Source organism: Monopterus albus, unplaced genomic scaffold (assembly GCF_001952655.1).
Source record: "Monopterus albus unplaced genomic scaffold, M_albus_1.0 scaffold252.1, whole genome shotgun sequence".
Classification (NCBI taxonomy): Eukaryota; Metazoa; Chordata; class Actinopteri; order Synbranchiformes; family Synbranchidae; genus Monopterus; species Monopterus albus.
This window is the reverse complement of record NW_018128132.1, coordinates 404,218-431,681: the sequence shown is the minus strand read 5'-3', so window position 1 is coordinate 431,681 and position 27,464 is coordinate 404,218. Positions and strand designations below refer to the sequence as shown.

Sequence of the window (27,464 nt, the reverse complement as noted above, 5' to 3'; positions counted from 1 at the left end):
AATACTATTGGGAAAGACAGATGTGTGTCCAAGAAACCCAGTAGCAGCACTCACCGACAGGGACAAAGATCTCTTAGTTTTACATCAATGATTCCCATACTGAAGCTATTATCAACAAATTGCTCCAGAATGAAGTATGCACGAGGGACGTCGATGTTAATTTCAGCAATGTCCATATAAACCCTTTTAAAGCCCTAAGGAAGAGAAAAAAAAAATAAATGTTTAACATCATCTGAGAAAACAAGCAGACAAGCTTGGTGAAAATAATCATGTGCAATATACAATTCAACCAGCAGGTGGCACCTCACCCTTCTCATTTGGTCCACAGTGATGATTGAGGACAGGGAGAAGATCTTGAATAGCTGCAGAACCATTTTGAATGTTTTCTCTCCTTTTGACTCCAACACCATCACTATTGCCTGAGGGATACAACCACAACAATCAAAGCCTTGTGTTAAGGCTCAGAACTTGCCCTATTTATCTTCTAGAAGAACTGACTGCAGTATAAAATATACAGCTGTTTTATCTGCATATTGTAATTATGCATTTACGCTCTTAAATGCATAATGGTTAAGGTTTAACCATTAAAAATAGCCAGATTTAACACTTGCTACTGATGCTGCAAACGATGATAGATTGGCTTGAAAGCCTGTTATTTCTCCTGTGCACACATTACTGTTCAGGTAGAGAGAGAGAACAAAAAACAACCCAGTCCTCCAGGGGAAGAGAGGTCTTTCTTCCCTCTGGCCTCCTTTTGTATATGTTGCCATGTTTAATGCTTCAGAGTTTTATTTTTGGCTCCTTTGTTACAGCAAGTGTTTACCTCATAAACAAACTCATGGTGGAAATGAGGAACCTCCAGATCTCTCAGGCATCTCTCAGCCTCCTTACTGTCTCCAGAGAGGATGTATTCCTTCAGCAGCAGGTTCATCTGACAGGACAGAACAGGCAGTGTTGGGGGAAGTGACTTTGAAAGCACACCTTTGCAAGCCACCAGTTGCTTCAAAGTGGAAGAAGTTGAACTACGGCAAAGGTGCTCTGGCGAGAAATGTAGTTTGGTTAACTAAAGGTACTTAGAAATAGCAGATCAAAGTACTTTATTTAAAAAAAGTAAAATAAAAATGCCATCTGTGCTTTTCACAAGGATACAACTGCAAGGAATGTGAGATTTTTATTGTAAACATCTAAATGTTGTATAACCTAAGAGTAAAGAAAGGATTTAACTTGCACCTTTTTAGACCATTTAACCAACTTGAGGACTGGTCTAAAACAGATCTGTTGTCTCACTTCTCAGTTTTGAAACATATGACTTGTACAATCTTAACTAGAACATTCTAGTCAGCGTCTTGTATTTGCGCAAGTATGGCCATGGTGATTCTTCCTCAGGAGGTTTATCCATGATAATGCTGATGCTGTGAGCACTGAGTAACCCCTACCCTACACAAAGGTCAGGTGTATGGTGGTGAATGCCTGATGAATGCACTGCATGGGCCTTCAGTGGTCAGGATGAAAGAAAAAGGATGGGGCCCGATCAAAGGGGCTTCAATTACAGTAGAGAAGCAATGATCCAAAAAAAAAAAACATTCCCTTTTATGGCCCAAAATTGTAAATTCTGTAGTTAACTACACACAAATGGCAAAAAAAAAAACTATGTAATTACTATTTAAGGTATGAATGCAACTGAAGTACCACCACACTACTGCAAAACATAGTTAAGTTGCATGCAGTTCACTACCCCTGGCAATTATTAACCTATAGTATTTTTTTCTTACATTCACAATGAACTTCAATAACACAGCCATATTTATAAGGATTTCTTAGACTTGGATGCACAACTATTCCCCAGTCACCAAACTTGACACCTCATCTACAATAAATTCACTTGAAGCTTTGTAACAGAAAATATAACTATTAAAAAAAAAGTTCAACTGAAGTTCATTTGAAAAAGATTACATAAAAAACAAACAATAAAAGATACTATCAGAAGATACTAGAGTACCAACAACCATACACATCCGATTTACTAGCAGACTCTTCTTAGGTCCAATCTACATAATTTACCTCTTTGATGAGCTGTACAACAGATCTCTGGCCCCCACCTGTTCCCCACTGGGTGTCAATGCGAAGGCCACCCATACTCATCTTCAGCAGCACCGCTGCCCTGTCTAGTGCTGCCCTGGAGGAGACAAAACATGAAGTGTTTGTGGGACAAAGCTGTCACATTGCTACACTAACATTCATCACCACAGTCATTGTTGTCCCCTCTCCTGTATCTGTAAAGATTCCAGTGTTGCACATATTTGTTACACCCGTCTTTTGGATGTTGTGGCACCGACACAGAACACCTATACCAACGATTTCTTTTCATAATCGATAAACCTTTGTTTTATTTTATTTTATTATTGCTGTACTTAATGAACAGGTCCTTTGGGTAGGAGCTGATTATTATGTGGTGTAAAATACCTGCAAGATCTTAATTCTGTTGTCTTTAATACATTTCCACTGTTATATACACATTTACACAGGCATCAAAGAAAAGTTCAGATTCTCCTGCTCTTCCATCCTGAAGTGACCACTCTTTAAAGGGAAATTAAAACAAACCATTTTCAGGTGTCCATACACACTGAAATAAGGTTTCAGAGGGACATCATTCCTCCTGTCGATACTGGCTATTTAAAGAGCCTTTCTAATGGGTTTGGGGTGGGGGGATCCACAGGCCTTATTCCATGCAAATATTATCTTATCCAAAATTAAGCTAAAAATGAGGCTTCAGCAGTGCGAGTTAGACAAATCAACTGGATATCTTAATACAAATTATCTCATTTTGGTACTATCCCTCTAGTGCAGCTCAACAGGGAAACACAAAAAAGAGAATTTCATACTAAAAAGACTGATTTGGAAAATACTAATGTGGTACACGAGAATTCTGAAGGGTTTTATTAGCTTCAGATAAACTTCAGAAGAGATCTTTTACAATGAATGAGGACAGTGGATATTGTTCATTATCACTCACACTTAAAGTATTAAAAAGGGATCTCTTAAATTTCAAGCCTGTCCTGAGACTTGAAAATATGCGCACAACTAATACCCTGATGCAATCTCAGAAGACTTTCACAATAAAACCATCATGCAGGAAGTGGAAATCACAAGCAGCAGAGCTTGGCCTACAATCACATACCTTGCGTATTCACAGTCAACTCTGCCTTTGTAGCCCTCGATGTAGCTCTTGGACAATATTTGGTCGCTAACAGCACGTGCAATGAATTGGCCCACCAACTGGAAGAGAAACACAATAGAGGGAACTTCAACAGCACCAAACTGGTTCCACAGCACCATGCCGTGTTGAGCACAACTTCAGCAGAATCTTGATTTGTCTGGGTTCTCCTTAAACCCAAGATCCTGTCTGGTAAATCAGAAAGGAGGTCTCATTGTGGAAACAAGTCGGTCAAAATGTCCTGGGCCTCATGCATTTCAAGGATGCACTGAGGAATAAATATCAGTGGATGTTTAGAATGACACTACATTAAGAGAGGTCAAGAATCATTTTAAACTGCTGTTCACCATCACTTAACCTGCACAAAAGAATTCCCTTGCAGCAGGAAACTATAAAGTTGTGAGAAATCAGTTTACACCGAGTACCATTTCTTAAAAAAAAAAGTCCAAGTGTATTAAGTGGAAAAACTAAATGTTCAATATCTGCTGCGAAACGGCAAACACTTGCAGCAATGCAGTCAAATATTACTACATCACAATAATGAAACTATCATTTTGACCAACTGGAGACCCCACAAAAACACCGACATTACAGATGCCTTGATAGTGACCTCGAGGGCGCATATGTGCGTTTGTTTACAGTAGTACAAGCACATGATTTAGGGAAATTGAATAGCTGGCTTTGTTGTTTTGGGCTCCAAAAAGCCTGCACCCAACACTGATCATTGTTCCTGCGCAGACAACAGGCAGCTCTGTCTCATCTGACTCGTGACTGTGGCTAGATTAGCAGGCATTTGGGGAACAAGAGAAAGAGAGTGAAAAGGGTGAAGGGAAGGAGGTGGGAGCAGAATTTACTAGTAAGACCAATGAAACAGTGAAGGGGGGAAATGCAAATGTGCATCCTGTGCTAAGTTTGCATTTTGCAAGCACAGATAGACCTCATGTCTTTGTAGGCTAAATAGGAAAGAGCTCAAATACACACACACACACACACACACACACACACAAAAAAAGAAGCCATGCTTTCAGTTGACAAGTTTGAAGGGCCTTGTCTGATTACTGTAATGAGACCGTCAGATATGAACCAGATCCGCAGGTTGGTTTGATAAAGTGTTCTGCATGTGACACAAAGTTTTACCATTTGCATTAAATATGAAAATGTGTTTGCTGAAGCAACTAACTCATATTCTCTAACAAACCTGAGGGGAAGTCAGTTAATTCAGCATCACATTGTGAATGTTTTTAAAATAATCACATATCCTGAATTCACCAGCACTGAAACCCACACTTTGAATAAAAATGATAACTTGGCAGGACTCACCTGTGGAGCTCCAGGTGTGTCTAGGACCAGGTCAGGCAGTTCTCGGAGCAATTTGTCAAATGAGTTTTCCATGTCGCTGTGGGACAGAACAGGACCACACAGGTCAGTCAGCAGCCTGGAGGTGAGTTCCCGGTGGCTTGATTTGGCCTCCAGGGCCAGTGATACAGCCAGTGCGGGCACCTCACTCCGCATGGGCCCCAGGTTCAGCTCTGCCAGCAGCTCCTGAACAAGGACAGGGACATTAATTTGGCATGGATGCAAGTTTTTAGAGCTCTTCGTTCAAACAAATAAACAAAACATTCACTGTGAGGTTGTTTCCTGCACAAAACTACAGTGCTTACCGATACTTCATTTGTGTCACCATGTTCAAAGTACTCTTGCACTATGGGGGTGACTGTCTTCTCAAAGTCTCTCTCCTCCAGCGGAGGAACCACAGTCTCATACACACAGTTCCCCTGTCAAAACACAATCATGTTCCAGGTCTACTATTTGCCACATCTGCTGCTAACTATACTAGATATAGATAGTTAGGCAAAATACAGATGTACAGTATCAATGCTTCAGTCTGTACCTGAGCTTCATCATAGTTGGGGTCTTTCTCATCCACCTCTTCTTGTTCATACACTTCACCAGATCGGCCCCACACACCTTTGCCTCCAGCCCCACCTGTGGACCCAGGTCACATGACATTACAAATCGCTCACATTAAGGCAATACGATTTTAAAAAAAAAGGTGTTCAGCCTTGACCAGTGCCTCGCCGATCACTCCGAGATGTCTGTACTGATCAGATTTGGAGGCATGACAGTTAACCTCGTGCATCCAGTGGCACCAGACTAAAAGAGTACCGTGTGTAGCACGTTGCATCTCATGTGCACCTCGAGCAAGGCTCACACTCATGTCTGCGGACACGTGCTCACTCATGCATCATAAGCACTTGGTGTACAGCGCACAGAGGAGCCTACAGAGACACATTTGAGAAAGGGAAACTATGTCCAAATCTCCAGCAAACAGTAGATATCTGATAGATAAATGACTCCAAGACAAACATCATCCCTGGACCCCTTTTTTATGCTTCAATGAGGAGATTACTGCCTACACATGAAATGCATATATACGTACAGTATATCAAACTCGTGCTAAACAGAAAATACAAACTACATGCACACTTCAAAAAGAACAGTGTGCTCAGCAGTAACAGACATTGTTCTGTTCCTGGGCTCCACTATCTCCCAGAAGTGGACGTCCAACATCAGGACCATCACCCAGAAGGCACAGCAGAGGATGTACTTCTTGCGCCAGCTCAGGAAGTTCGACCTGCACCAGGAGCAGCTGATACAGTTCTACAGAGGAATCATTAAGTCTGTTCGCTGCACCTCCATCACTGTCTGGTTTGGCTCAGCAACCAAACAGGACAAGTACAGACTTCAGTGGACAGTCAGGACTGCAGAAAAGGTCATACTCCCCTCTGGACAGCGTTACAGGTCACTGTGCACCAAGACAACCAGGCACAGGGACACTTTCTTCCCCCAGGCCATCACCCTGATGAACACTTAACCCACGACAGTACCTGTAAACATACCTCGTACAGGTCTCTATTTTTAAGTAATCCATTTTATTCCTACTTATCCCATTTCACAATGAGCATTCCTTGTCTGTCTACATTGCTTACTGCCTATTTATACTGTTCATTTTGCATTGTTTGTTGCTTGTTAATACTGCTTATTTTATTATATTACACAGCCTTAAGCTGGTTTACTGTTTACTTGCCCCTCGCATGGGGATATGTACATGCACATTGAGAGCTGATGTACCAGAGTCAAATTCCTCATGTGTACGACACTCCTGGCCAATAAAGCAGATTCTGATTCTGTTGCCCAGTTTATATTTAGATAAGTACAAATATTGCACTTCATACTAAGATGGAAGTTTGAAAAAGAAAAAAGTCAGAGAAAGATAGAAATGTTAAACTTTGTGTTTTATTTTTATTACAATTTAATTTTCCATTAAAGAAAACTTACAAAAACATAGGTGGATCCTGTCAATTACAGTTCTTAGGCAGAAAGAAAATCAGAATTGGCAGGTTAGACTTAAAAAAAGAGAATCAGCTAAGAAAATTGCAATCTGTGCATCTCTACCTTGTACCAGCCAAGACAATTGCAGTCAGTAACATCTCTAGCTCTCTAGCACCAACAGATTGCTGACAATTTAAAGCCTAATACCAAAACAGCTTTTTAAAATCTTCATTAGTCCTGCCCGTCAGTACATTTAGCACAGCACACACTGCTTAAGAGAACGTATCCCACTTTAGTGTTAAAATACACATATGCTAGTTTGCTCCTGCACATCCACTGCCTTTGTCTTTCAAATTTGTAATACATTAACTTTTAATGCTGGAGTTCTGAGCTCCAATTACTGGGTAGCTCTGTTACATAACCAGAAACACTGACGCACACTTTGCCAAGAAAAGCTACACTTGCTCCAATTCCACTGCCCCTGGGAAGAGCAAAGTGACTCAACTGTACTGCAGTCTGCTGGGACACGAGCAGGCACTGCACACTTGCGTCACTGAATGAAGGCCCGCAGTGAAACACAGCTGGACTATAAGAGGTTGTTGTCTTGCTAAATTCTGATTTCTTTACATGTTTAGAATGTGACAGTGTTACTTATAAAAGACAATTCAGGGCAATAAGAAGGCAGGTCAGAGGAGCCATCTATTGGATAAGGAGACAGTAAGCAATGACGCTATGCTGTGGTGTAACACACGGTAAGAAACTGGCACAAAAAGATCGTCTCACTTCACCGACACAAAAACACAATCAAACTTAGACCCGGTAAAAAACACATGAGCTATAAACTTTATAAAAGTAAAGCAAGTTTAAACATTAAAATAATAGCCAGCTGTCTCTGGAGGCAATTGTGGTAGTGTGAAAGGTGAAATATTTACACATCATCCTATGCAATGACACAACATCACCTACAAAACACAAGATTACTGAACCCCTAAATGGAACTTTCCAGAAAAGAACAGCTGAGCAGAACACAAAACAAAGCTTTCCTCTTATTCTCTTTCAAATTGGTATTAGCTGCCTAACACCACCTGGCCATTTTTTCTAGGATAATAGTTTTAGGCTACTAGATGGAAATATGACAGTAATGGCAGTCATGAGGCGATTCTCTCTGAAGCCCTCAAACACCAGTTGCTGTTTGACTGACATTTAGTAATCTGTGCTAATGAACAGCAAAAGGTTATCCTTTGAAAATCAAGAGAAACTGACACATTCAGTCTCTTTGGTATCACAGTGTTAGGCCTACATGATAGCATAATAGTATCATACTGTCCTATCACAACAAGGATAATGACTTCTAAATGATCTAAATGAGAAGATTTCTTACCTTTCTTTGGCAGGCCTCTGCCCTTTCCCAGTCGGGACTTTCTGTCCAGCAGCTTGCTCTTGGGGCTGGTGGGGACTGCCGAGGTTCCCCTGACCACATCCCCGTTATCACTGAGGGAGTCCCCCCTGCCAGAGTCCCTGGAGGAGTTCTTCCTCAGCTTCCGCTTGGCCTTCGCCTTGAGGCGTGCCTCGTGGATGCTGTTGCTAGATGACGTAAGCCAATTTCCATTGATCTCAGTGATGTTTTTATTGGTGAGAACCAGTCCTGCACTGTCTTCATCTCCGGACACAAAAGAGTCACTCAGGTCCTCAGCCTCTGTGGGATTCACAAGGCAAAATGGAGGCGAGTGGACAGATGGTTATTAAATTACTTTTATGTGCTGCACAGATCAGTAAAATTAAAGCTGATTCCTACATTTGTGCTTGAAATATATTTTTAAAAGGGGCTTATGTACAAGTAGAGTCAACTCAGGAAAACATGGCTTATGCCAGAACTATGCCATCACTTTTTATCTGCAGTAAAGCACTAAATGTCGGATAAGCATTAGAACGAAAACAAGGCCTAGTTCAACATCACTAAACCAGCAAGCAATGCAGGATAATAAGAAATGAACCACCTCCGCATGAAAAAGTCCCTGTGACATACACACACAGCTGATGAAGCATTTAAATTGCTGACTGGTTCCCACTCACCAAAGGGGTTTGCGTTCAGCCAGGCCTCGCAGTCAGCTGCCATCTTTAACCGTACAAAAAAGATTTTACAGCAGAACAATGTGCAAAAAAAGAAATGACACCTGCAACACCGAAGAAGAAACTGAGATTTAATATGCAAATTTGCTTTAACAACATGCCCAGACATGCTGCAACGCAACAGCATCCCCTCCCCCATTCATTCACAGTCACTGTTGATAAACAATGACTAATGTTGCGCTGGCTTGAATGTTTCCTGTCAAGAGAGGCTAAACTTCGGAGTATCTAACAGCACTTAAATATAAATGTTTAGCGTCCGTCTTTATATACAAAATCAGAGTTTGCACTTGACATTTAACGTTAGCTAAATCGTCGACTCGCCTTTTACTTATCTGAGAGGACACCCAGTCGCCAATAATAAAGAATCCAACTGCATAGAGCCCGCTAGCTCAAAGTGCACGTTTAAGCTACAAACGATATAACCATTAAATCCTTGACAACAATGTCACATTAAACATGCATAAAATGGACTAAATAACTTACGCTTAAAAACCCCGACTGTCTCTCGCGTCCAACCTTAACTCTCTGACACAAATACGCCGTTTTGCTTTTATCTGCCCAGCAACAGCAGCCGCGCAGTCTTTGTTTTCCTTCTCTGATTGGCTAGAGCTGTTTTATTAGCACAACAGCCAATGAAAATAGAACACGGTATTTTCTTCTCGCATGTTCTGTGGTGTTTGCGGGTTATAAAGTGCTGCCCCCATCTGTAGCACTGTGCAACTGCATTTTCTATTTTTTGAGTGTTTGCTTTTATATTCAGATTAATGAATGATGATGACAGTTATTATAATTCACTTTGACAAATTTGTGATTGTCTTTTATTCCGAACACTTAATTCACGTAAGGATCTTGATAAAAACAGCTTCAATTTTAAGTAGGATTAATGTTAATTGTTTAAACACAAATATTAAAATTGACTATTCAGACCCATAGATTGGCTATGTTGTGTGAATGTATTGTGTGAGTAAGCAGACTAAATGTAAGACACTGATAATCTTTATAAATAAAGAAACAATTCTGGTCAGAATCGACCAACAAACAAAATTACTGAAGCTGAATTTTAGGCCTACATATTAAATTTTAAACTCTTTTACAACAGTACCACTGAATTTGATATAAAAAATGGAAAGATGCTCACTATGAAACTAAATCAATTTTTTAACCTTAAAAATCCATTGATTTATTCCTTACTACTGGCGATGAAATTGAGCTATTTTTATTGGCATAGTATAGATAAATTAAGGGATTAAATAAACAAATTTCTTTACTGGATGTGGATGTTTTGCACAATTTAAGGAATGTTTAACAGCTGACCAAAAACATGGAAAATTATGCCTCAATTGACCTTAAACTGCCTTCATTTTCAAATTAAATAAAAAATTCAGGGGTAGTTTTGATGGGTTTAGTTCACTTTAAGGGGTTTGGGTTCAGATGGTAATGCGTGCTTGGTAAAACTGGTGAAAATCAGATTTAGCTGGTATTCCACATGTGACTTCCATTGTTTATATTGTGTAAATATTCTTTGTGAGTAAGCAGACTAAATGTTTGACAGTGAAAATCTTAATAAAAAGGGCAATAATTCAGGTCAGGATCAATGAACAAACATAAATATCAAAATTGAATTTTAATATTTAGACCTAGACATCAATATTGTTCTTTTGCCTCAACACTTGAGGGAGCTCTTTTACCATACCCTGTCTGTGGAAGTGTTCCTGGCTGTATTATCAATATCACACAGTGTAGGCCTACTATAATATGTTTGGTAAAATCAGTTCCAGGCTCTATGACAAGATTTGTAATTTTTTAATATAGGGGAAACACGTCCTTTAAAATAAAGTTGTTGTTTTTTTTTACATAAAAAAAAATCATATTCAAATTTTGTTAGAGAAACCAACACGATCATGATCACTATTCACAGTATACAAAAGAAAGTCTGGATTGATAATCTTTCTGAAGTAATCACTGTAATATTGCTTGTTTTGCTCTAATAAATTCAACACATGGTCTCCTGCCTTTAAATAAATAAATATTTGGATGTTGTATACTGAGCTATACATTTAAATCTGTTCAACAAATGCAACAAACCTGAGAATCTGCCTCAGTTTTTTTAACTGAGTATAACATTCCTTAATATATGAAGTATTTCAAGTCATTTTACAGCTGTAAATGTAATAATCATCATTGCTAGAATAATGTAGCCTACTGTCCAAATTCAAAATAAGGTTATCTCATGAGAATAACTGATTCAAGCCTAATAAATGGACTAACAGAAGTCCAAACTGTATGTTTGTTCACACTAATTATCATTGCTTCATTGCCATTATATATATACATTAAAAAATATATATGCAATGCAACAAGAGAAATTGTAAGAACACTGATAAACCAAAGCACAATGGCAATTAAATATTACAGACTCACTATATATTACACTTCAAGTATGTACACAATTAAGAACCAACATTTGAATAGTCAGATTCACTCTGGGCATCCAAGCATCCCTCTTCTGAAGATATCAAACTCAATACAATTGTCTACATACTCTATCCATCCTATACAGTATTTGTCCATAGCCTTGCACCACCAGCACACACACATGATTGTGTTCTTTCTGTATGAGAGGTGAGAGGTCAAGCTGTCACTGTGCAGCTGAGGGATCAGCACGTGTGCCCAACAGACTTTCCCCTGCCAGCTGAGACAAATATTTCTGTGGATGAGTAGAAAAAAAAGCAAATAAAAACTCAAAATCCAAAATACATGCAATATGTATAAAATACAGTATAACAGTTAATGACTTGGCTGTATAAAGGTCCTTTCTATTACTTTTCCTGATTTATGGCATTTCCACTGAGATTAAATTTTTCTTTTTTAAGAAAGGAAAGGACAAGGAAGCAGCATCTGATGACAAAAGTCATTACTGTAGACAAGTAGCCATCTGGTCAGTCTTTATCAACGTCAACATTACATGAAACATATTATATGAAACATATTCAGGGCTACCTAAAACATTTTCATTTGAGTGAATGAGTGTAAGAGAACTGTAGTCACTGGTAGTCCAAAAGGATATTACACAAATACCAATCTGAAGTGACATATTCTAAAGTGTAAAATGAAATACTACAAGTCTGAATAGTAAAACTATACGCATTTAAACATTTAAAATACTGAAGCCTATTTTTATGTACAGCAGTCAAAGGTGACGATGAAACTGAAACTAAGCCAAAAGTCTCTGTTGCTATACAAGACAACAATAATAGTAATATATTTAAACTACATATTGATGATGAGTAAATAAAGTAAAACAGAAATATAAGGTCAAAAGGGTGACAAAAAGCAATGCACATACACCCTGGCGTTTTGACAGACAGCACAACTGTTTAAAATATCTTTTCCTCCATGGAATGTAGTTCGTCAAACACTTGGGAACTGTCGCTCTGCTGACCTGCTTCAGCTGTGCTGCCCACAATGACAGAAATACAAGGTGGCATGGTGCCAGTAATCAGAAACCTAATACAACTGCAAGTTTACATGCAGCGTGCACAGTATGTTGTGTAAGTCTTTGTCTTATTTTGTGTTTGCCCATCTGACTGCATGTGCTGGCATTCCTTATTAGTCTGTCAGTTAGATTTTCTCTTAAACTTTTAGTCTATAAAATATCAAAAATAGTTTTAAAAATTGCAAGCCTAAGGCGATGTCTTTAAATTCCTTGCTTTGTCCAACAAAAGAACACTGTGCTCACGAGCAATGCTCAAACAGGCATGGTGGAAACGTTCATACACCACACACACAGAGTTACTGTCAGATACAAACCTCAGTTAGGGTCGATCATACAATTCAAGGAGGAAAGACTGAATAAAATGTAAAAATATTTAATTCCAGATTTTACTCTGGTTTGCCATCTTTGTCATGGTTATCACCCGAAGGACTGGTGTATCACTGTGCATGTGTACCTGCAGGTTCCTGTAGTGCACTGTGCTGCGGCAGTGTGTCGTTTTTGCAGTTTCTTCACTGGTATAGAAGAGTCCACAGAGTTTACAGTAGAAGGAAGTCGTTGGCTCGATGAACTCCACTCCTATGAGATAGCAAGCACAACAATTAGAAACCAGCACGTGACAAGATGAGATACTCACAAAGGGGATTTACACCATTAGTACTAGAAGCAATATTACAAACTGTTTAATGAAATGACTAACTTTGTCTTACTTTGAAAATAAAAAAAATACTTACATTTATTGTACACCTTATTCCCCTCATTTAATCAAATGTTATTTTCATTAATTCAACCAGATTTTAATTTCATCTACACTGACACAAAGAAACCAAACCATGACTCTATTATCAGTGGCAGACTGGATAATGTAACCTGGGTGCTTCTTCTACTGAACCAGCTTCCTCTATGTTTCAACCAAAACATAGACCCAGCTTCATTGATTCTAGTCAATGAAAAAAGTTTTAAATCAAAGAAAAAGATATAGCAATGAAAAATCACAACATCTATCACAGAGAAAATATTAAAAACAAACTAAAAATGAGCCACACATAGTGCTTTCTTTAGCTAACTTTGGCTGCGCTCCTTATTTACTCCCAGCCAGGGATATCGCTGTTGCACGGCGGTGACAGACTGAGGCAAATCATGCTAAGTACCCCACACTAAAACACAATCAGAGAAATGAATACAGAAGTTCTTGAATCTCGTCATGTCTCCAGTTATTAGATATTTTCATTGGTGTCTTTGGTCATTGGTGTTTTTTTCTTCTGGTTTGACGTCAGTCACATGATAGAACATCATCAGCGCGCCCACTGGCTCATGTGAATACTGTGGACTATACGCTGCTGTATTCTCACATGGACTCACTCCAGCTCACTCAGACCTGACGCAGACTTTGTACTAGGGAGCTGGCAGGGTAAAGCCCACTTAAGGTCCAGGTACACTGACTTGGACATTTGCATTCTCACAAACAGCTCCCCCAGGTAATGTCTAGAGAATTTCTGGGTTCCAATGCATGTCTGAAAAGGGCTTCAGTGTGTATTCCAGCACAGTCATACCTTGATTACATGAAATTACACAGTAAGAACAAGTACACACAACATTTAAGTTATTTTAAAACACTGTTCAGGCAAGTGCTAAAGTATATTTCAAAAATCCTTTTTCAGATCAATGTGATGATAAAAAAAAATTAGCAACAACAACCATATGACTCATCAGCATTAAATTTGTTATGCTACCAATGGACACTTTTCTTTGCGCACAGACACACACGTGGGACGTCATACATCAGAAATAGCCACACAGCTAATGGCACACACAGCTCTTGTGTCTGTAGTGTGGTCAGTTGTTGCCACATTGCAACACTGCTTTTGCAAGTCTCCGTGCAGCAGTCCTAGACCGGCAATGTGTTTAGCTGTGTCATTCTACCCCTAATGATAATATAAATAATCTTCTCTCTGGGGTGCATTTCACAACCTACTTATGAATGTAGGTCAGCAAGTAGCCTAACAATTCCAGCTAATTAGAGTGCTAATGCCGCAGGCTGGCAGTGCACTTTGTAATGGTATAAATGATAACACTGGATCATTAGGACTAAGACCACTGGCTGAAAACCCCATGAACCTGTGTCTGTGACCCACTCAATATAGACTCGCTCAAAGACAACCGGAATGAATCTAACCACAGACTCCTCGTACTATTTTCATCATTGTTGCCACTCCTCTATTTCATGGAAACTGATATTTTCTGACAAAATAGTAATGACTACATTTTGACATCTTCAGTGGCTTTATCTATTCTCAGTACAATACTGGATTAGAATGAAAACCTGTTACACTTACCCAGTGGGATGTTGTGTTCACTGACAGCTTTGTCTTGCTCACGAGATGGCAAGAGGACCTCAGTCTCTATGAAAGGCACAGAAATTATGAGAAAAGCAGCATGCACTATACCTGCTCAGCAATGATTTTTTCTTTTACTCAGCAATATAATAAATTTAGTACAATAGCTAAAAGAGTTGCAGAAAAAGATTTATGTCCTCCCATTAATCTACAGTCGATATAATTTCTATGCAAGATATTTAGTAAATATGCTTCCTGCAATGAAAAAATGTATCTTATTCATTTCTTATGCCAACATTTGATTTCTCATTTGAAACGTACCTTTTCTAAGAACGCCACCCTTGTGTTGTGCCCCATTAGCAACTATTTCAATGTCGTCTCCTACTTTTTGGGTTTTGCTGTCCTCTAATACTCTAATGTGATTTCTCTCTTGGTCTTCTGGTGGCCCACTGTTGGCTGCTTTATCTTCTAAACATGTCCCTTCCAGTGCACATTTGACTGCCTCACTAAGGTTAGTGATCAGTAGCTCAGCAGCCACTGGATTAAGTTTCTGTTCTTCAGGACTGGTTACAGTCAAAATATTCCCTGCTTTCTCAGTTGTAGATGTTTCTACCTGCTCCTCAGATCCCCCACAGGACATTTCCTGGTTAGACTTATTGTACAATGTCTCTTGCACCTCCTTTGAGGAGGTAGGAGGTGATATGTGCTCCTCTAGCACTTCTTCCTCTGCAGATTCTTTGGGGCAGGATGCATACTCTTCCAGCTCAAGAAGGTCTGGCTCAAAAATGGACTCATCTTCCCCTCCAACTTCATCTACAGTGACCAGTTCTTCCATGTTTTTAGGATACCAACACTCCTCATCAGTGTCATCTCCACTTCTGCATTCCTTATCCTTAAGAAAAAAAGCAAGTTCACATTTAACCGATGGGTTTAACTAAGGGTCTAAAGGAGTTTGAATGTGATGTACAGATCAAAATGTTTACTCACAGTGTCTCTATCTTTACTAGCCTCTTTTGACTTCTTTTTTTGCAGAGGGGAAACAGATTTTTCTTTCGGCTGGCATTTCTGAAAAAAGTATGGGCTCAGTGTCACATAAAGCAGGTATACAACAATAATGCACATTCACATAAGTTACTCACAGTATTTTCAGTAGTGTTTCCGTGCTCGTGTTTCTCGGCTGTAGTGTGCCTTCTGCTCCTGCCCATGCCAGGTGAAATGTGTCTTTTTTCCTCTGGTGTTCTGCGAACCAGCTCCTCAGTCATTTCAAACTCAGAATGCCTCAATCTACCGTGGTAGTCACCTCCCTCCCTCCTCTTTGGCTTTGTATCGTGCCTTTGGTATTGGGGTCTGGGTGGCTTGTCTGACTTGTACATCTGTTCCTTCATGTAGAAGTCATCCTCCATGGTCCTGTAAGAGCTGAAGAACATGCCTTGAGGGCTGCCACGTGGATGCCAGTCTCTGTTGTCCCTCAGCCCTTCACCTCCTCCTCGCTCATCTGCAGATCTCGAGCTGATATGTTCTAGAGGTTTCTGGTAGGCCTTCCAACGGTCAGCCGCCCGTCCATTAGGCCGATTGTCATCCACACTTCCCTCGTTCCTCCATGGATCATCCCTCTCCCTTTTGTCCTCACTCCTTCTTAAGTGTGATGACCAATCCCAAGAGTCTCGGCGGGGTCCCAGGTCGTTGCTACCTCTCTCCAGACCCCTGCATGGTGGCCCCTGGGGACTGGGGGCTGAGCTGCATGATGTAAAACTGGGACTGTGGGAATGCGGACTGAGAGAGCGGTTGAGTGGACTGCGGGAGCGTGCTCTTTCTGGCACATAGCTAGGGGAAGAGGATAGTTGAATTTCATAGAGGAATCTTCTCCAGCTGTGCTTTGTATTGTAGCTGTTTTTAGTTCAGAAATATCACACTGATTCAACTTAATTTTGATAATCTTTGACATTTTCACACATTTCCATGTTGCTTTATACCTAAACTTTCCTCACCTACACATAAACAAAGATTCCAGACTGAAAGGACAATGAAAAGTTGCCTTACTGTTCAAGTTCTTGAATCTCATTCCTTTCCCATTGAGAGGTGATATCTTGTATGATTGATTGAACATCTTTGCCTGGTTTCTATACAGAAAAGAGAATTTTAGTAATTGGATAACAGCCAATAACCAGCTGTTCACTTTGTTCTTCAGTCTTACCTTCAGTTGTAGCTCCCTGTACCTCTTAGACATTCGTATGAGAAGTTTTTGATTGTTAATCATAGCTGGAGCAAGTTGGTAATACTGAACCATGGCTTGAGCTGCTTCAACATAAGCCATCTCCAGAAATGCCTAATGGAAGAAAAGACATTAGAGTAAACATTATTTCCCTTCTGACAGTTTTATGGTACTAACACATTTCACATCTCAGTGGATCTAAGCAAATCTTTGAAAACCATCATCACAAAGCATCACATTTCATTGCCTTAGGAAATGACCAGAACAGGATTTTAGTATGACTGCTATAAACAGTTAAATCCCCAGTAAGTAATGACAAAGTCAAGTCAAGCCAAATTTTATTTATATAGCCCAATACCACAAATCTGAAATTTGCCTCAAAGGACTTTATAATCTGTATAGCATATGTCACTCTCAGTGCTTAGACCCTTGAGTTGGATAAGGATTATCAGTATTGCCTTATGGCTGTTGCTTGCTGTAGCCAAGAATGCTACAAGAGCAGTAAGAGTGAACCAGAGCAATAAAGTTACAGGTTGCTAAACACTGAGCTAATAACTCTGTAAAGCTGAGGCCAGCTGCTGAGTCAAGTGATAATTCTCCTTAGGTCCATCAGTACGAGCAACTCCCCTCATACCGTCAAATTGCTCTAAAGATATTGATTAATGTGGGTCAGACTTTGCATGCTGCCACTGGTGATCAAAGCCCACTGACCTATTGTGGGAAGCCTGGCAAGCAGCTGGACCGCCTGCTGATTGAATACATGCCAAAATTGAAAAGATGGTTGTGACCCTTGACCTTTGACCCCACATGGTTAATTTAATTTTTGGCATTTACAACCCTGCACAGTCTTTGATGCATGAAGTGACTCCATCAAACAAATACCAAAAATCTGATATGTATACCTTTTTATGTAATAATGTTGTGTAACCAAGGAAGGACATTTTAAATATTAATTGATACATATAAGTAACAAACAATTGATAAATTAGTTTTTATTGTACCTGATGGGTAGAGCGCATGAGGATGTAGTTGGTGACTTTGCCAAAAGGTATTCCCAGGTTAATGACATCATTCTCTGTGCAGCTGCCTTCAGGGAGGTTACAGATGTGAACAACTCGCCCTGCGGCTGCCTTTCTGGCTGTAAGTGGCTGCAAAAAATAATAATAAAAAATTACAGTCTATGACCAACCATGAATATTGTTTTAAACATCACACAGAACATTGGCAAAACTGTATCGGACACCTAAAAACAGCTGTTGGTGAATTCAGTCAAAGACCTTCATATCTCACTTTTTTTAAACATTCAGACCAAACCAGAATCAGAATAATCTCATCCTGCTTAGACTTCTATTAACACCATGACCAGTATAAACTGAGCTGGTCATCAGATTTTTTTCAACTGTTCACTTGTGTGTTCAAACCAGCCAACCCTCTAATAAGGACAGGATCTCAGTTGTTGTTTTTATACACTTTTTGTCTGTGCTTGCAGTTCCTCACTGCTTCCAGTAATTGTGTGAAGTTAGGCTTAACCCTCAACTGGATGCACAGAGACTGAACTGATGCTGACCTCATCATCTGACTGTGAACTTGACAGCCAAAAAGCCATACTTCCAAGAATGTTGTCGTGATTGTTTAACGATCTGTGTAGCACATCAGAATCAAGCCTTCTCTAGGAAAAATATTAATGTGACACTATCAAACAAGATGTCACGTCATTTCCCCTCCATGATACAGGCTACCTCATTGTCTCTATTAATAGTAGTGTAGAAGTGATAATGAAAGTTTTCTCATCAGCTGACTGGCCCCAGACATTTCACATTTCACACATTTGACACCAATCCCTCTAGGCTGCTAAGTACAGTGACCTGCATTTCTCTATATCACGTTGTCTTTCCCCTTTAAATTAAAAACGTGGGTGGGTGAGCAGTGAGTAAAAGATAGACAGGAAGCTGTAGCGATATCACTGTGTTATTTTATGAAGTGGACATATATGCAGATGACAAACAATATAAAGAACTAGTGCTGCCATTGAAGGGATGTAGAGAAGTTAAAAAGTGTTATTGTCTCCACATCCCTTGCATTTATATGCATCCTCTTTTCTGTTCTGATAAACTGTATGACACCTTTTAGTGCTTTTTTCAACTTTCTCATTAGTTCCCATTCATCTTTAAAAACATAAGAACCACTTTCTCTCTATTTCCACCATTAAACCAGTTTTTGCACATGCTGTTTGACACCTTGTTTTCTGTTAGCATCATCACAGAAAGCAGTTGTAAAGTTTGTTATATCACAGGGTCTTATTTCTGCAACCATCGGGCTGCATCTACAATTTTTCCAGTGCCCTCCTCCTCCTCTTTCGCCTGACAAAGCTGACAGACAGTTCCATGTGTGGGACAGACTGGGGTCCTAATCCCACCTCAGACCGTCAGCCAAGCTCTCTGGTTTTATGAGGACTTTGTTCATGGAGCTCCCAACACTAACATACACTTCACACTGGGTGCAGAAGCCATGAAGTGTAGAATGTGTAAAGGGGGAAACATTTACAATCTCAAAGTCTGTTTATTAAACAAGTCGACACATAATCAGAGGCAACTGTATCAGTATTCAAAACAAACACAAAGAAATGTTAACAACTAGTTCATAAATAATGGAACTGTATCACAAAAAAAGACTAATACTTTAAGACAGAAAAAGTGGAGTAGCTAATAAATGAGAAGTCAAACTTTCTTTGACTTTTGGCTTATGACACAACTCTTTTACAAATCAGACACTAGATTTGAGACAGCAATATCTTTTCAAAAATAGTGGAAAGAACATATTATTTTCCATAAAACCCCGACCATAAAATGATGATGATGTTGTCCACACCTTGATGGTTTGTGGACAGCAGACTGATGTTAACAGGATACAGCTGATCATTTTCTCTAACAGTATTTCCAACAATCCCCAAACAGAGACTAAAACCAATTGCTTCTACTTATGATTATGTCTGTCAGTCTCCAACCTGGAACGGCTTATTCATCTGTGCTGCAGACCTCCATTGTTGCTCAAAAACATAAGCACATCAGGGAAACACATCACTGCACCGAGTGACATGTTTCATCATTACAAAACACCAGACTCTAATATTTGTTAAGCATATCCTGGGATTTTGTGCATGGACCCTTGACTCTTGTTGACTTCAGATGCAATAAAAAGTTGCAGACATTTGAGGCAACATTTTTCAAAAATATCAGCGTTTTGTGTTTCATAATGACGATACATGTCACCCAGTGCAGCGGTGTGTTTTCCTGAGGTGTTTTTAATTGTTTTTGAACAACCATGGAGGTCTATAGCACAGACAAATAAGCTAATATAGGACTGACAGACATGAGTAGAGGCAATTTACTGTTGTTTTTAGTCTCCATATGGGGATTGCTGAAAATACTATTAATATAGAAAATGACTGGCTTTATCGTTTAAAAAGTTCAGATGCAACAGCTCAGTGCCACCACCAGAATACGTACATAAACGTCACTGCCAGTTGGACTCAATAAACAGAACCAAGAATAGGTTGTTTACACAATAACATTAATTTTGCTTCATTACTGGTAACTCTCCACACTTTTAAAATATATGTCTGCACCCTATACTGAATTCCTAGTGATTTTTGAGTGAAAAAATTGTTTAGTACATGTCACATAGGTTTATGTCAGTTCAATATGGATAACACATTCCTGACTAATTCTTATGTTATTTGTGATGTCCTGGTAATTTGTTGCTGTACCGCTGTGCTCAATTTCATCTATATGTTTTCACTGGGACTCAAAGTCTATACTATGCAGCCCTTTCAAATCTTTCTTGTAAATAAAACAATAATAATAATTAAGCTGCTGTTACATACTGTATGTGTGATGTAGAGCTGAGATTGTGTAGACAGCTACTTTATTTAACATCAAACTGTTTCTGTTCTGAAAGGCAGACAATTAAAGACACAGCTGGGTTTTTGTCTGTTGTTAACTAATTTTTACAGCAGGATGTAGATTACAATGTGATGTTATTATCAAAGTATGAATAATTTCATACACTGTTCACTGTTGTACAATATCTTCTTTGGTAAAAAAAACAAAAGCCATTTTGTTACACTATTTTACTGCTAAAATTGTATCCTGGGCTGGATAATCATTATGTGATAAAACAAGAAACAAAAAATATACGACCTATCTTAACACAGCCAACAATTAATGACAGTTTGCTGGACTATTCAAGTCAGAGGAAATTAGCTGTCAAGCCCATGCAAAGCTTGCTGTTGGGCCCCAGGAGCTGTATGTCAAGAAAATGTTCTGTGTCCATTCATTGCACAAAATACATTCAGGGCCCATTCATTAATCTCCTTTGAAACATTTTCCTGCTGCCGAGCTACAACATAGATATAAAATGTAATAGTATATCACGTTAGTATGACCCTCTCACTCTGCACCAAAGAATACCATTGAACACTGGCCACTGCCCTCCGAGTATAACCAAATCCTGTTATACTATGACAGACGTTTCTCACATTTATCAGTAGCACTCTTCAGAGCTTTTCACAAAAACAATCCTGAGAAAAAACCCAAACATTTGTCTGACCTTTGACTCTGGCTGGTGTGAGGCAAATCCTGTGTCTGACACGGGATAAGTCTTCATGGCTGCAGCTGGCAAGTATGATGTATTGGTTCCTGAGGATACATCTGTGGAAAAAATTGGACGATTTAAAATATTCCTCACACGGTATAGTAGACCAAATGTGTGGGAAAAGATTTAATTTGTTGACTTCATGTCTTAGAAAATGTCCTATTTAAAATCATTGTTAGTTTCCCTATTTTAAATAATTCAGTGATTTAAAAACAATTTTCTTTTTGTATATTTATGGCATTTGAAAACATGAGGTTGGGAAAAAGGGCTCAGAATATACTGTGCACCTTTGCGAAGAACTGTTATAAACTAGTAGTTGTTCCAGCAGTTGTTTGAAAATTTGAAAAATACTATTAATATAGAAAATGACCGGCCTTGTCCTTTAAACTGAAGTTTGCAGTACCTCTATAATAAAGAGTCTTCTGGACTTTTGTAAAATGGCACATGATGCAGCTAGCTCATTACAACAGTCGTGCCTTGAGTTGCTCAAAATAAGGCACATTCTTTCCTTCTTATTTACAGCTATTATTCACTAACTTTTCTAAACACTGAACACTTCATTTAAAAATAAAGAATCAGTGGGAGGTTACATATTTAACTATGATTCTTGGATTTCTTTCTAACTTGAAGCTGCTAAAAGATAAATTCCAAACTCATTTACACTGTCTGGGTAGTTTGTTTTACAGGAATTACACATAAACGAATACATAAGGGTTATGTAGCATAATGGAGAAATACAATCAATATGATAGGGAACAGGTGCTCAGTTTGTTTACAAGTAGTGCACCATTACACTGAAGTCATCAGCTTTGTGGTTTTGTAGCTATAAAGTCATAAACCCTGAAAAAGTGCAAAACAAGGTTTGGGTTAGTGTTGCAGTTCAAAACATTTCATTCTAATGCAATATCTCAGTAGACCAAAACACACTGTGTCAAGTTCTAAAAGCATATTGTCTCATACTCTCACATAACTAAAAATACTCCCTGACCTCACTCAGTTTAACATAATCCAGAGATTAGAAACGTATCACTCTAGCATCGCCAGCAAAAAGGGACACTTCGTTGGCAGTGGTCAAAAATTGGTTACCCCACCTTGACTTGCAGCAGAGTAAACCACGGAGTTCGTCCCTCCGGGGTTCAGACCTCCATCGGAAGGCCCACAGACAGCGTAGTGAGCAGTTCCATCTGATAGCACAGTGGTACTGCAACAATCACAGAAGGCTGATTTTAGCTGCTGCTCTTCTGGTGTGCTCACTCATATCTTGTGACAGAGCTCATATTCATAGAAACATTAAGTCAGCTGTAGAGCAAGAAAAAGGTAAAGAAACTCCTTCCAACACTCAGGAGATACGAGTTTTCTCTGAACTGATGAATAAAGGGCTAAAACTAAAAAATGATATGTAGCTGGTAAGAGAGCGCAAAATTTATCGGATCATGGCCAAGTATAATAATTTTACTTACAGTTGTCTGAAAGTCAACAAATCAACAGAATAAACAGAGTGAAGCTACTAGATTTGTGAACCTCTGAAGTCATCACTCAGTAGTAAATCAACAGTGCATGGGAGAGCAAATGACTCACCTTTCATGTGTGTACAGCGTTCGGTTCTGTAGGTGCAGTTTTCCCTTCACATGCTGGTCCCAGTCCTACACACATGCATACATACACACACACACCATCCAAATATAGACTCCAACAGCTTGACCACATTGGAAGCTTAAGGCTCGAAATGCCTTTGGTAGCTCTTACATGCCCTTCCTATAAATCTCGTGACAGGGAAAAATTAAATAGAACATTTCTCAGTGAGTGAGTTCTCATCTACTCAGCTCAACTCCATTTCTATAGCACTCATTTCCAGCAAATGGCAACTCAAGGTGTTTCATATGCAGGACAGACAGAAAATATAAAACACCGTTCAAAAACAGCATTTAAAAGATGACATTAAGCAATAAAAACAGCAAAACGATCATTTAAAGGTATGTGCAAACAGCAGTGTTTTCAGTTTACATTTAAAAACAGTGTCTGCAGATTTTATGTCCTATGGAAACTGGTTCCATCTTTGTGCTGCATAATACCAAAGGCAGAGCTTAGAAACCTTTTAGGTTGATGTTCTTTAAAAAAGATCAGAAATATACTGCAGTCTCAGACCACTGAGTGACTTATATACTAATAGCAGCACTTTAAAATCTATCCCACAAAAAAATAACAGCAGCCAGTGATGTGCTCAGCTGTATTAGTTGTAGTCAGAACTCTAGCTGCAGCATCCTGAACAAGCAGAAGTTGTTTAACAGGTTTTGGATGAAGACCCGACAGAAGGCCATTACAATAGTTTATTCTGCTGTCAATAAAGGCATAAGTACATTTTTCAGTCTTCTCTGGACATGAAGCTCCTGAGCCTGGATATTTGCTTCAAATAAAAGTAGGCTGATTTAGACTCCTAAAGTTAAGATCAGCATCAATTTGGACACCAGGATTTCTGACCAGTTCTTGTTTTGATAGATCCACACTGAAGGTAAGCAATAACTTTCAATCTTTCATTTTTGTTACCAAAAACATCTTTATTTATATCCTTATTTAACTGGTTAAATTTTATTTTTATCCAGATATTGATTTGCTCTGAGCACCAATGGAATGTGTTCAAGAGACCATAATCATTTGAGGTGAGAACTAAATAAATCTGCATGTCATCTGCATACTGTAAGTATTGTACGAAATATTATTATCGTGTATGATGTTGCCCAGAGGAAGCATGTACAGGTTAAACAATGATGATCCAAGGATTGAACCTTGACGATCTCCATATGGTGCAACAATTTGCTCAGATTTATGGAAACCAATGGCGATAAAGTAATTCCTGTCCTGAAGATACATTTTGAACTGAGGCAGAACACCCTTTGATAGACTGGTGACCTGTCCAGGGTGTACCCTGCCCTTTGCCCAATGTCAGCTGGAACTGGCTCCAGTCCCCAGTGACCCTCTTCGGGATAAGCAGTATAGATAATGGATGGATGGACTGATTTAGAACAGCACTAGATAGTCCCACCTGATTTTCCAGTCTCTCCAGAAGAATACTGTTTCTAAAGCCAGAACAATTTTGTGTACTTTTGTGTTTCTATTCTACAATTCAATTCAATTCCACAACAACCATTCATTTACATTTTGACAGATCACTCACCTTGAGGTTGTAGACCTTCTTGTCACAGATGCTACACTGGTGTGGCAGTTGAGTGGGTGTGACAGCGTGGTAATCATTGACTTGATGTGGCTGAAGTGTCTTGGTGCCTGAAGATATAGCTTCCTCACGTCCATGTGGGGAGTGGTAGCCCACAAACCCCTGTATACCACTTGAGCCAAAAGAGGAAACCCCAGCACTGGGAATGAACTTGGGGTCAGGGGTTGGTTCCTCTGGGTTATACAGCTCTGTTCTGGACCGGATCAGCTGCCCAGCTGATGTCCACACAGCTGCAGCATTAGGAACCATATCCACCTTTCCGGTGTGACCCAAGTTAGTGGTGCCTTTCCATTGCTCCTTATGCCCAGTGGTGTTATAAACATTCACATTCTGCTCATTGACATTTACCCCAGCTTGCTGTTCATGTCTGTCTTGCCCGTAGAAATTTCTCTGAAAACCAACATTGCTTTTTGCCTGAGTATTAATTCCTGTGTACTGTCCATCACTGGTAGTGGATGATGCCGCAGATGTCCCTCCAAATAAGTTGTACTGTAGACACCTGTCAGTATCACAAGGGTAAGGTGACCCTGACTTTTTACCATACTCCGTGCCCTGTTGGCCCACAGCGCCACCTCCACCAGAATGGTTCAGTCTCATATTCCCTGGGTTTTGGTTGAATCCTCCACCCGCCAAAGTTCCCAAAGCTGAATTTGAGGTGGGAAAACCTATCACCCCTGTGGGTAAGGTACCCTGGGGATTCCCAACTATTGCTGAAGTCTGTAGCTGATTGAACAGGGGTTGGGACATGGCAACATTGGAAAGAACCTGATTGAGAACAGTAGCTGCAGTGGCTGTATTGCCTCCCTGAGCCAACTTGAGGCGATGTAGGGTGAGCTGGGCCTGGAGCTGAGCAAGCTGGAGGCTGGCCGGGGTCAGGAGGAGCTGCTGGTTAGGCTGGTGGGGCCCCGTCTGCACACTGCCTGGCAACTGACCTCCCACCTGGATGCTCTTGTTATCAATGCTGTTCCCAGGCACCGCACTGATGCTGAAAGAAAAAAAGCTATATTTTAGGAATCTTAAAGGAAAACTCAACTTGGCTTAGAGGTTATCTGTCGATGTTTATCTCTATGCTTACAACACTGGCATGGTAGAGCAGCGCATGGCCACTGTGGTGAGTGTTATCAATATCAACCTGTACTTACAGTTTTTCACAATTGCTAAAACAATAAACCCCATTCTCTGAACCAAAATCTCAATAGCCTAAATCAGTTTGTTGAATAAATCACTCTTTCTGCAAAACCTTAAACAAGTTCAGGCACTTAGACTCTGTTAGCAAAATCTCATGCACTCTAATTTTGCTAAACTCTAAACACATTCTCACTCACTAAAACACAATTCGCACTGTGATGAACCTGTGTTGCAAAACACTAAACAGAGGACAGCAGAACTTAAATACAACTAAAGCACAGTTGTCATCTTTTACACACAACGATTCAACATTGTTCACACTTGTTTCTAATTATGTGATGAGAAGGTACAAATCATAAGCCAGTTCAAAGTGCACAGATGTCACAGGTACATCCATCAACTATGAATAACAATATGAGAGGTAGAGGAATATGAGGTGTTGGACAAAAAGGATGAGGAAAAGTAAGACCAAGAACAGAATGTGTTCCTTCCACCATACAGCATGTCCTCAACCCAACAGAAGAGTTTTTCTCTGCATGGTGGTGGAAAGTCTATGACTGAAACCCATATACCAGGGGAAATCTCTTACAGGCAATGGAACTGGCCTGTGGTAAGATAGACGTGCAGTCTTGTCAAGGCTGGATCCGCCACACCAGAGGGTTTTTTGCCCATTGCCTGGGAAGGGACAACATTGCCTGCGACGTAAATGAAGCCCTCTGGCCGGGCCCAACTCATAGACATGATCCTGAGGCAGAATAATCTTTCTGATGTGTTTTTCTTCTTCTTCTTCTTCTTTTTTGATCGTAACATGGTTTTTGGTAAATTCACTATACAATAAAGTTTTTTTTGTGTTTTGTGAATTTAGTTTGAGTATTTGGATTTGTGTTTAAGGTTTTGAGAAAATGAGTGGTGGTTTCAAGAAATGTGTTTTAGCAATTCAGAAAAATTGTAAAAGCAGCAAACATTTTCTTAAACATTCAACAAAGGAAAAAACATTGCTCTGCTTACAATTACGTTCACACTGTTTTCAAGCAAATAAAATATCATTATTGATTGCTAATGTAAAAAGTAGCTGGGCATAGCCATCAGCCGGCTGCCAGCGATGCTGTGTTATGAAGAAATGAAAGGAAGTAATCAGTGCCAAAAGGTTTTACACAGCAGTTTACTATCAATGAAGTTGTTTTCTAACACAGTGTTGTCAGCCAGTGTGTGTTGGCGGTATGGCTGATGAATGTAGCTTGGAAAGATGGTTACAACAGCTGGTAAGCAGAACAAATGTTCATTATTCACTTGCAATACACCCAGAACATATTATGTGATATTACTTCTTAATTCAGTTTTTGTACACATGCTCTGGTAGGTTCATCAACCACATGAACTACAGTATGGTAGACACTGCTGCGTAGTGTGAGCTACAGTGCAAAGGTTATTTATACTAAACTAGGGATGAGATAAATATGGAGGGCAAGATGTAGCAACAACCATGGGCAGATTTGCTGTCTCTGTGTCTCTGCACCAGTATTCAGTCTAATTCTAATCTAATCAGTTTACCTTTTTGGGTGACAATGTCAAACTGTTTTTTACAGTGTATTACAGTTAGTCTGAATTGCTAAAACACGTTTTTTGAAACCACCACTCATTTTCTCAAAACCTTAAACACAAATCCAAATACTCAAACTAAATTCACAAAACCTCTGACTCGTCTGGCAAAATCAAGCAATTGCTTCAAAACCATG

At 39.5% G+C, this 27,464-nt stretch overlaps 2 protein-coding genes across 2 annotated transcripts in view; both read right to left on the bottom strand.

Moving 5' to 3' along the window:
• Window positions 1-9,276, bottom strand: part of pdcd4b (programmed cell death 4b) — a 10,330-nt gene extending 1,054 nt beyond the window's left edge. Inside the window, exons 1-11 of the mRNA XM_020621018.1 lie at window positions 9,161-9,276; window positions 8,621-8,721; window positions 7,929-8,243; window positions 5,106-5,200; window positions 4,876-4,989; window positions 4,535-4,756; window positions 3,179-3,276; window positions 2,062-2,176; window positions 824-931; window positions 309-419; window positions 55-194 (exon numbers count right to left, since the gene is read on the bottom strand). Of these exons, the coding sequence (XP_020476674.1) occupies window positions 55-194; window positions 309-419; window positions 824-931; window positions 2,062-2,176; window positions 3,179-3,276; window positions 4,535-4,756; window positions 4,876-4,989; window positions 5,106-5,200; window positions 7,929-8,243; window positions 8,621-8,663 (1,361 nt within the window). The 5' untranslated portion in view covers window positions 8,664-8,721; window positions 9,161-9,276. The remainder of the gene's footprint in view (window positions 1-54; window positions 195-308; window positions 420-823; window positions 932-2,061; window positions 2,177-3,178; window positions 3,277-4,534; window positions 4,757-4,875; window positions 4,990-5,105; window positions 5,201-7,928; window positions 8,244-8,620; window positions 8,722-9,160) is intronic.
• A 2,030-nt stretch (window positions 9,277-11,306) lies between these two features.
• On the bottom strand, window positions 11,307-26,469 carry rbm20 (RNA binding motif protein 20). Its single transcript, XM_020621005.1, has 14 exons — window positions 26,318-26,469; window positions 24,544-25,585; window positions 22,950-23,014; window positions 22,463-22,572; window positions 21,327-21,427; window positions 17,720-17,866; window positions 16,701-16,832; window positions 16,547-16,626; window positions 15,646-16,330; window positions 15,494-15,571; window positions 14,828-15,398; window positions 14,507-14,572; window positions 12,628-12,749; window positions 11,307-11,384 (listed from the first exon to the last, which is right to left on the bottom strand). The coding sequence occupies exons 1-14, from the start codon at window positions 26,467-26,469 to the stop codon at window positions 11,316-11,318; spliced, it is 3,420 nt and encodes a 1,139-aa protein (XP_020476661.1). The 3' UTR covers window positions 11,307-11,315.
• Between the last annotated feature and the right edge of the window lie 995 nt (window positions 26,470-27,464).

What these genes read in the sequence shown, in the direction of transcription:
- rbm20 (XM_020621005.1), bottom strand. Translation starts at nt 26,469, where the DNA reads ATGTCTATGAGTTGGGCCCGGCCAGAGGGCTTCATTTACGTCGCAGGC. An exon ending in GAAACACTACTGAAAATACT is followed by an intron (nt 15,572 to 15,645) that starts GTGAGTAACTTA and finishes TACTTTTTTCAG; the next exon opens with AAATGCCAGCCGAAAGAAAA. An exon ending in TGCACTACAGGAACCTGCAG is followed by an intron (nt 11,385 to 12,627) that starts GTACACATGCAC and finishes ACTCATCCACAG; the next exon opens with AAATATTTGTCTCAGCTGGC.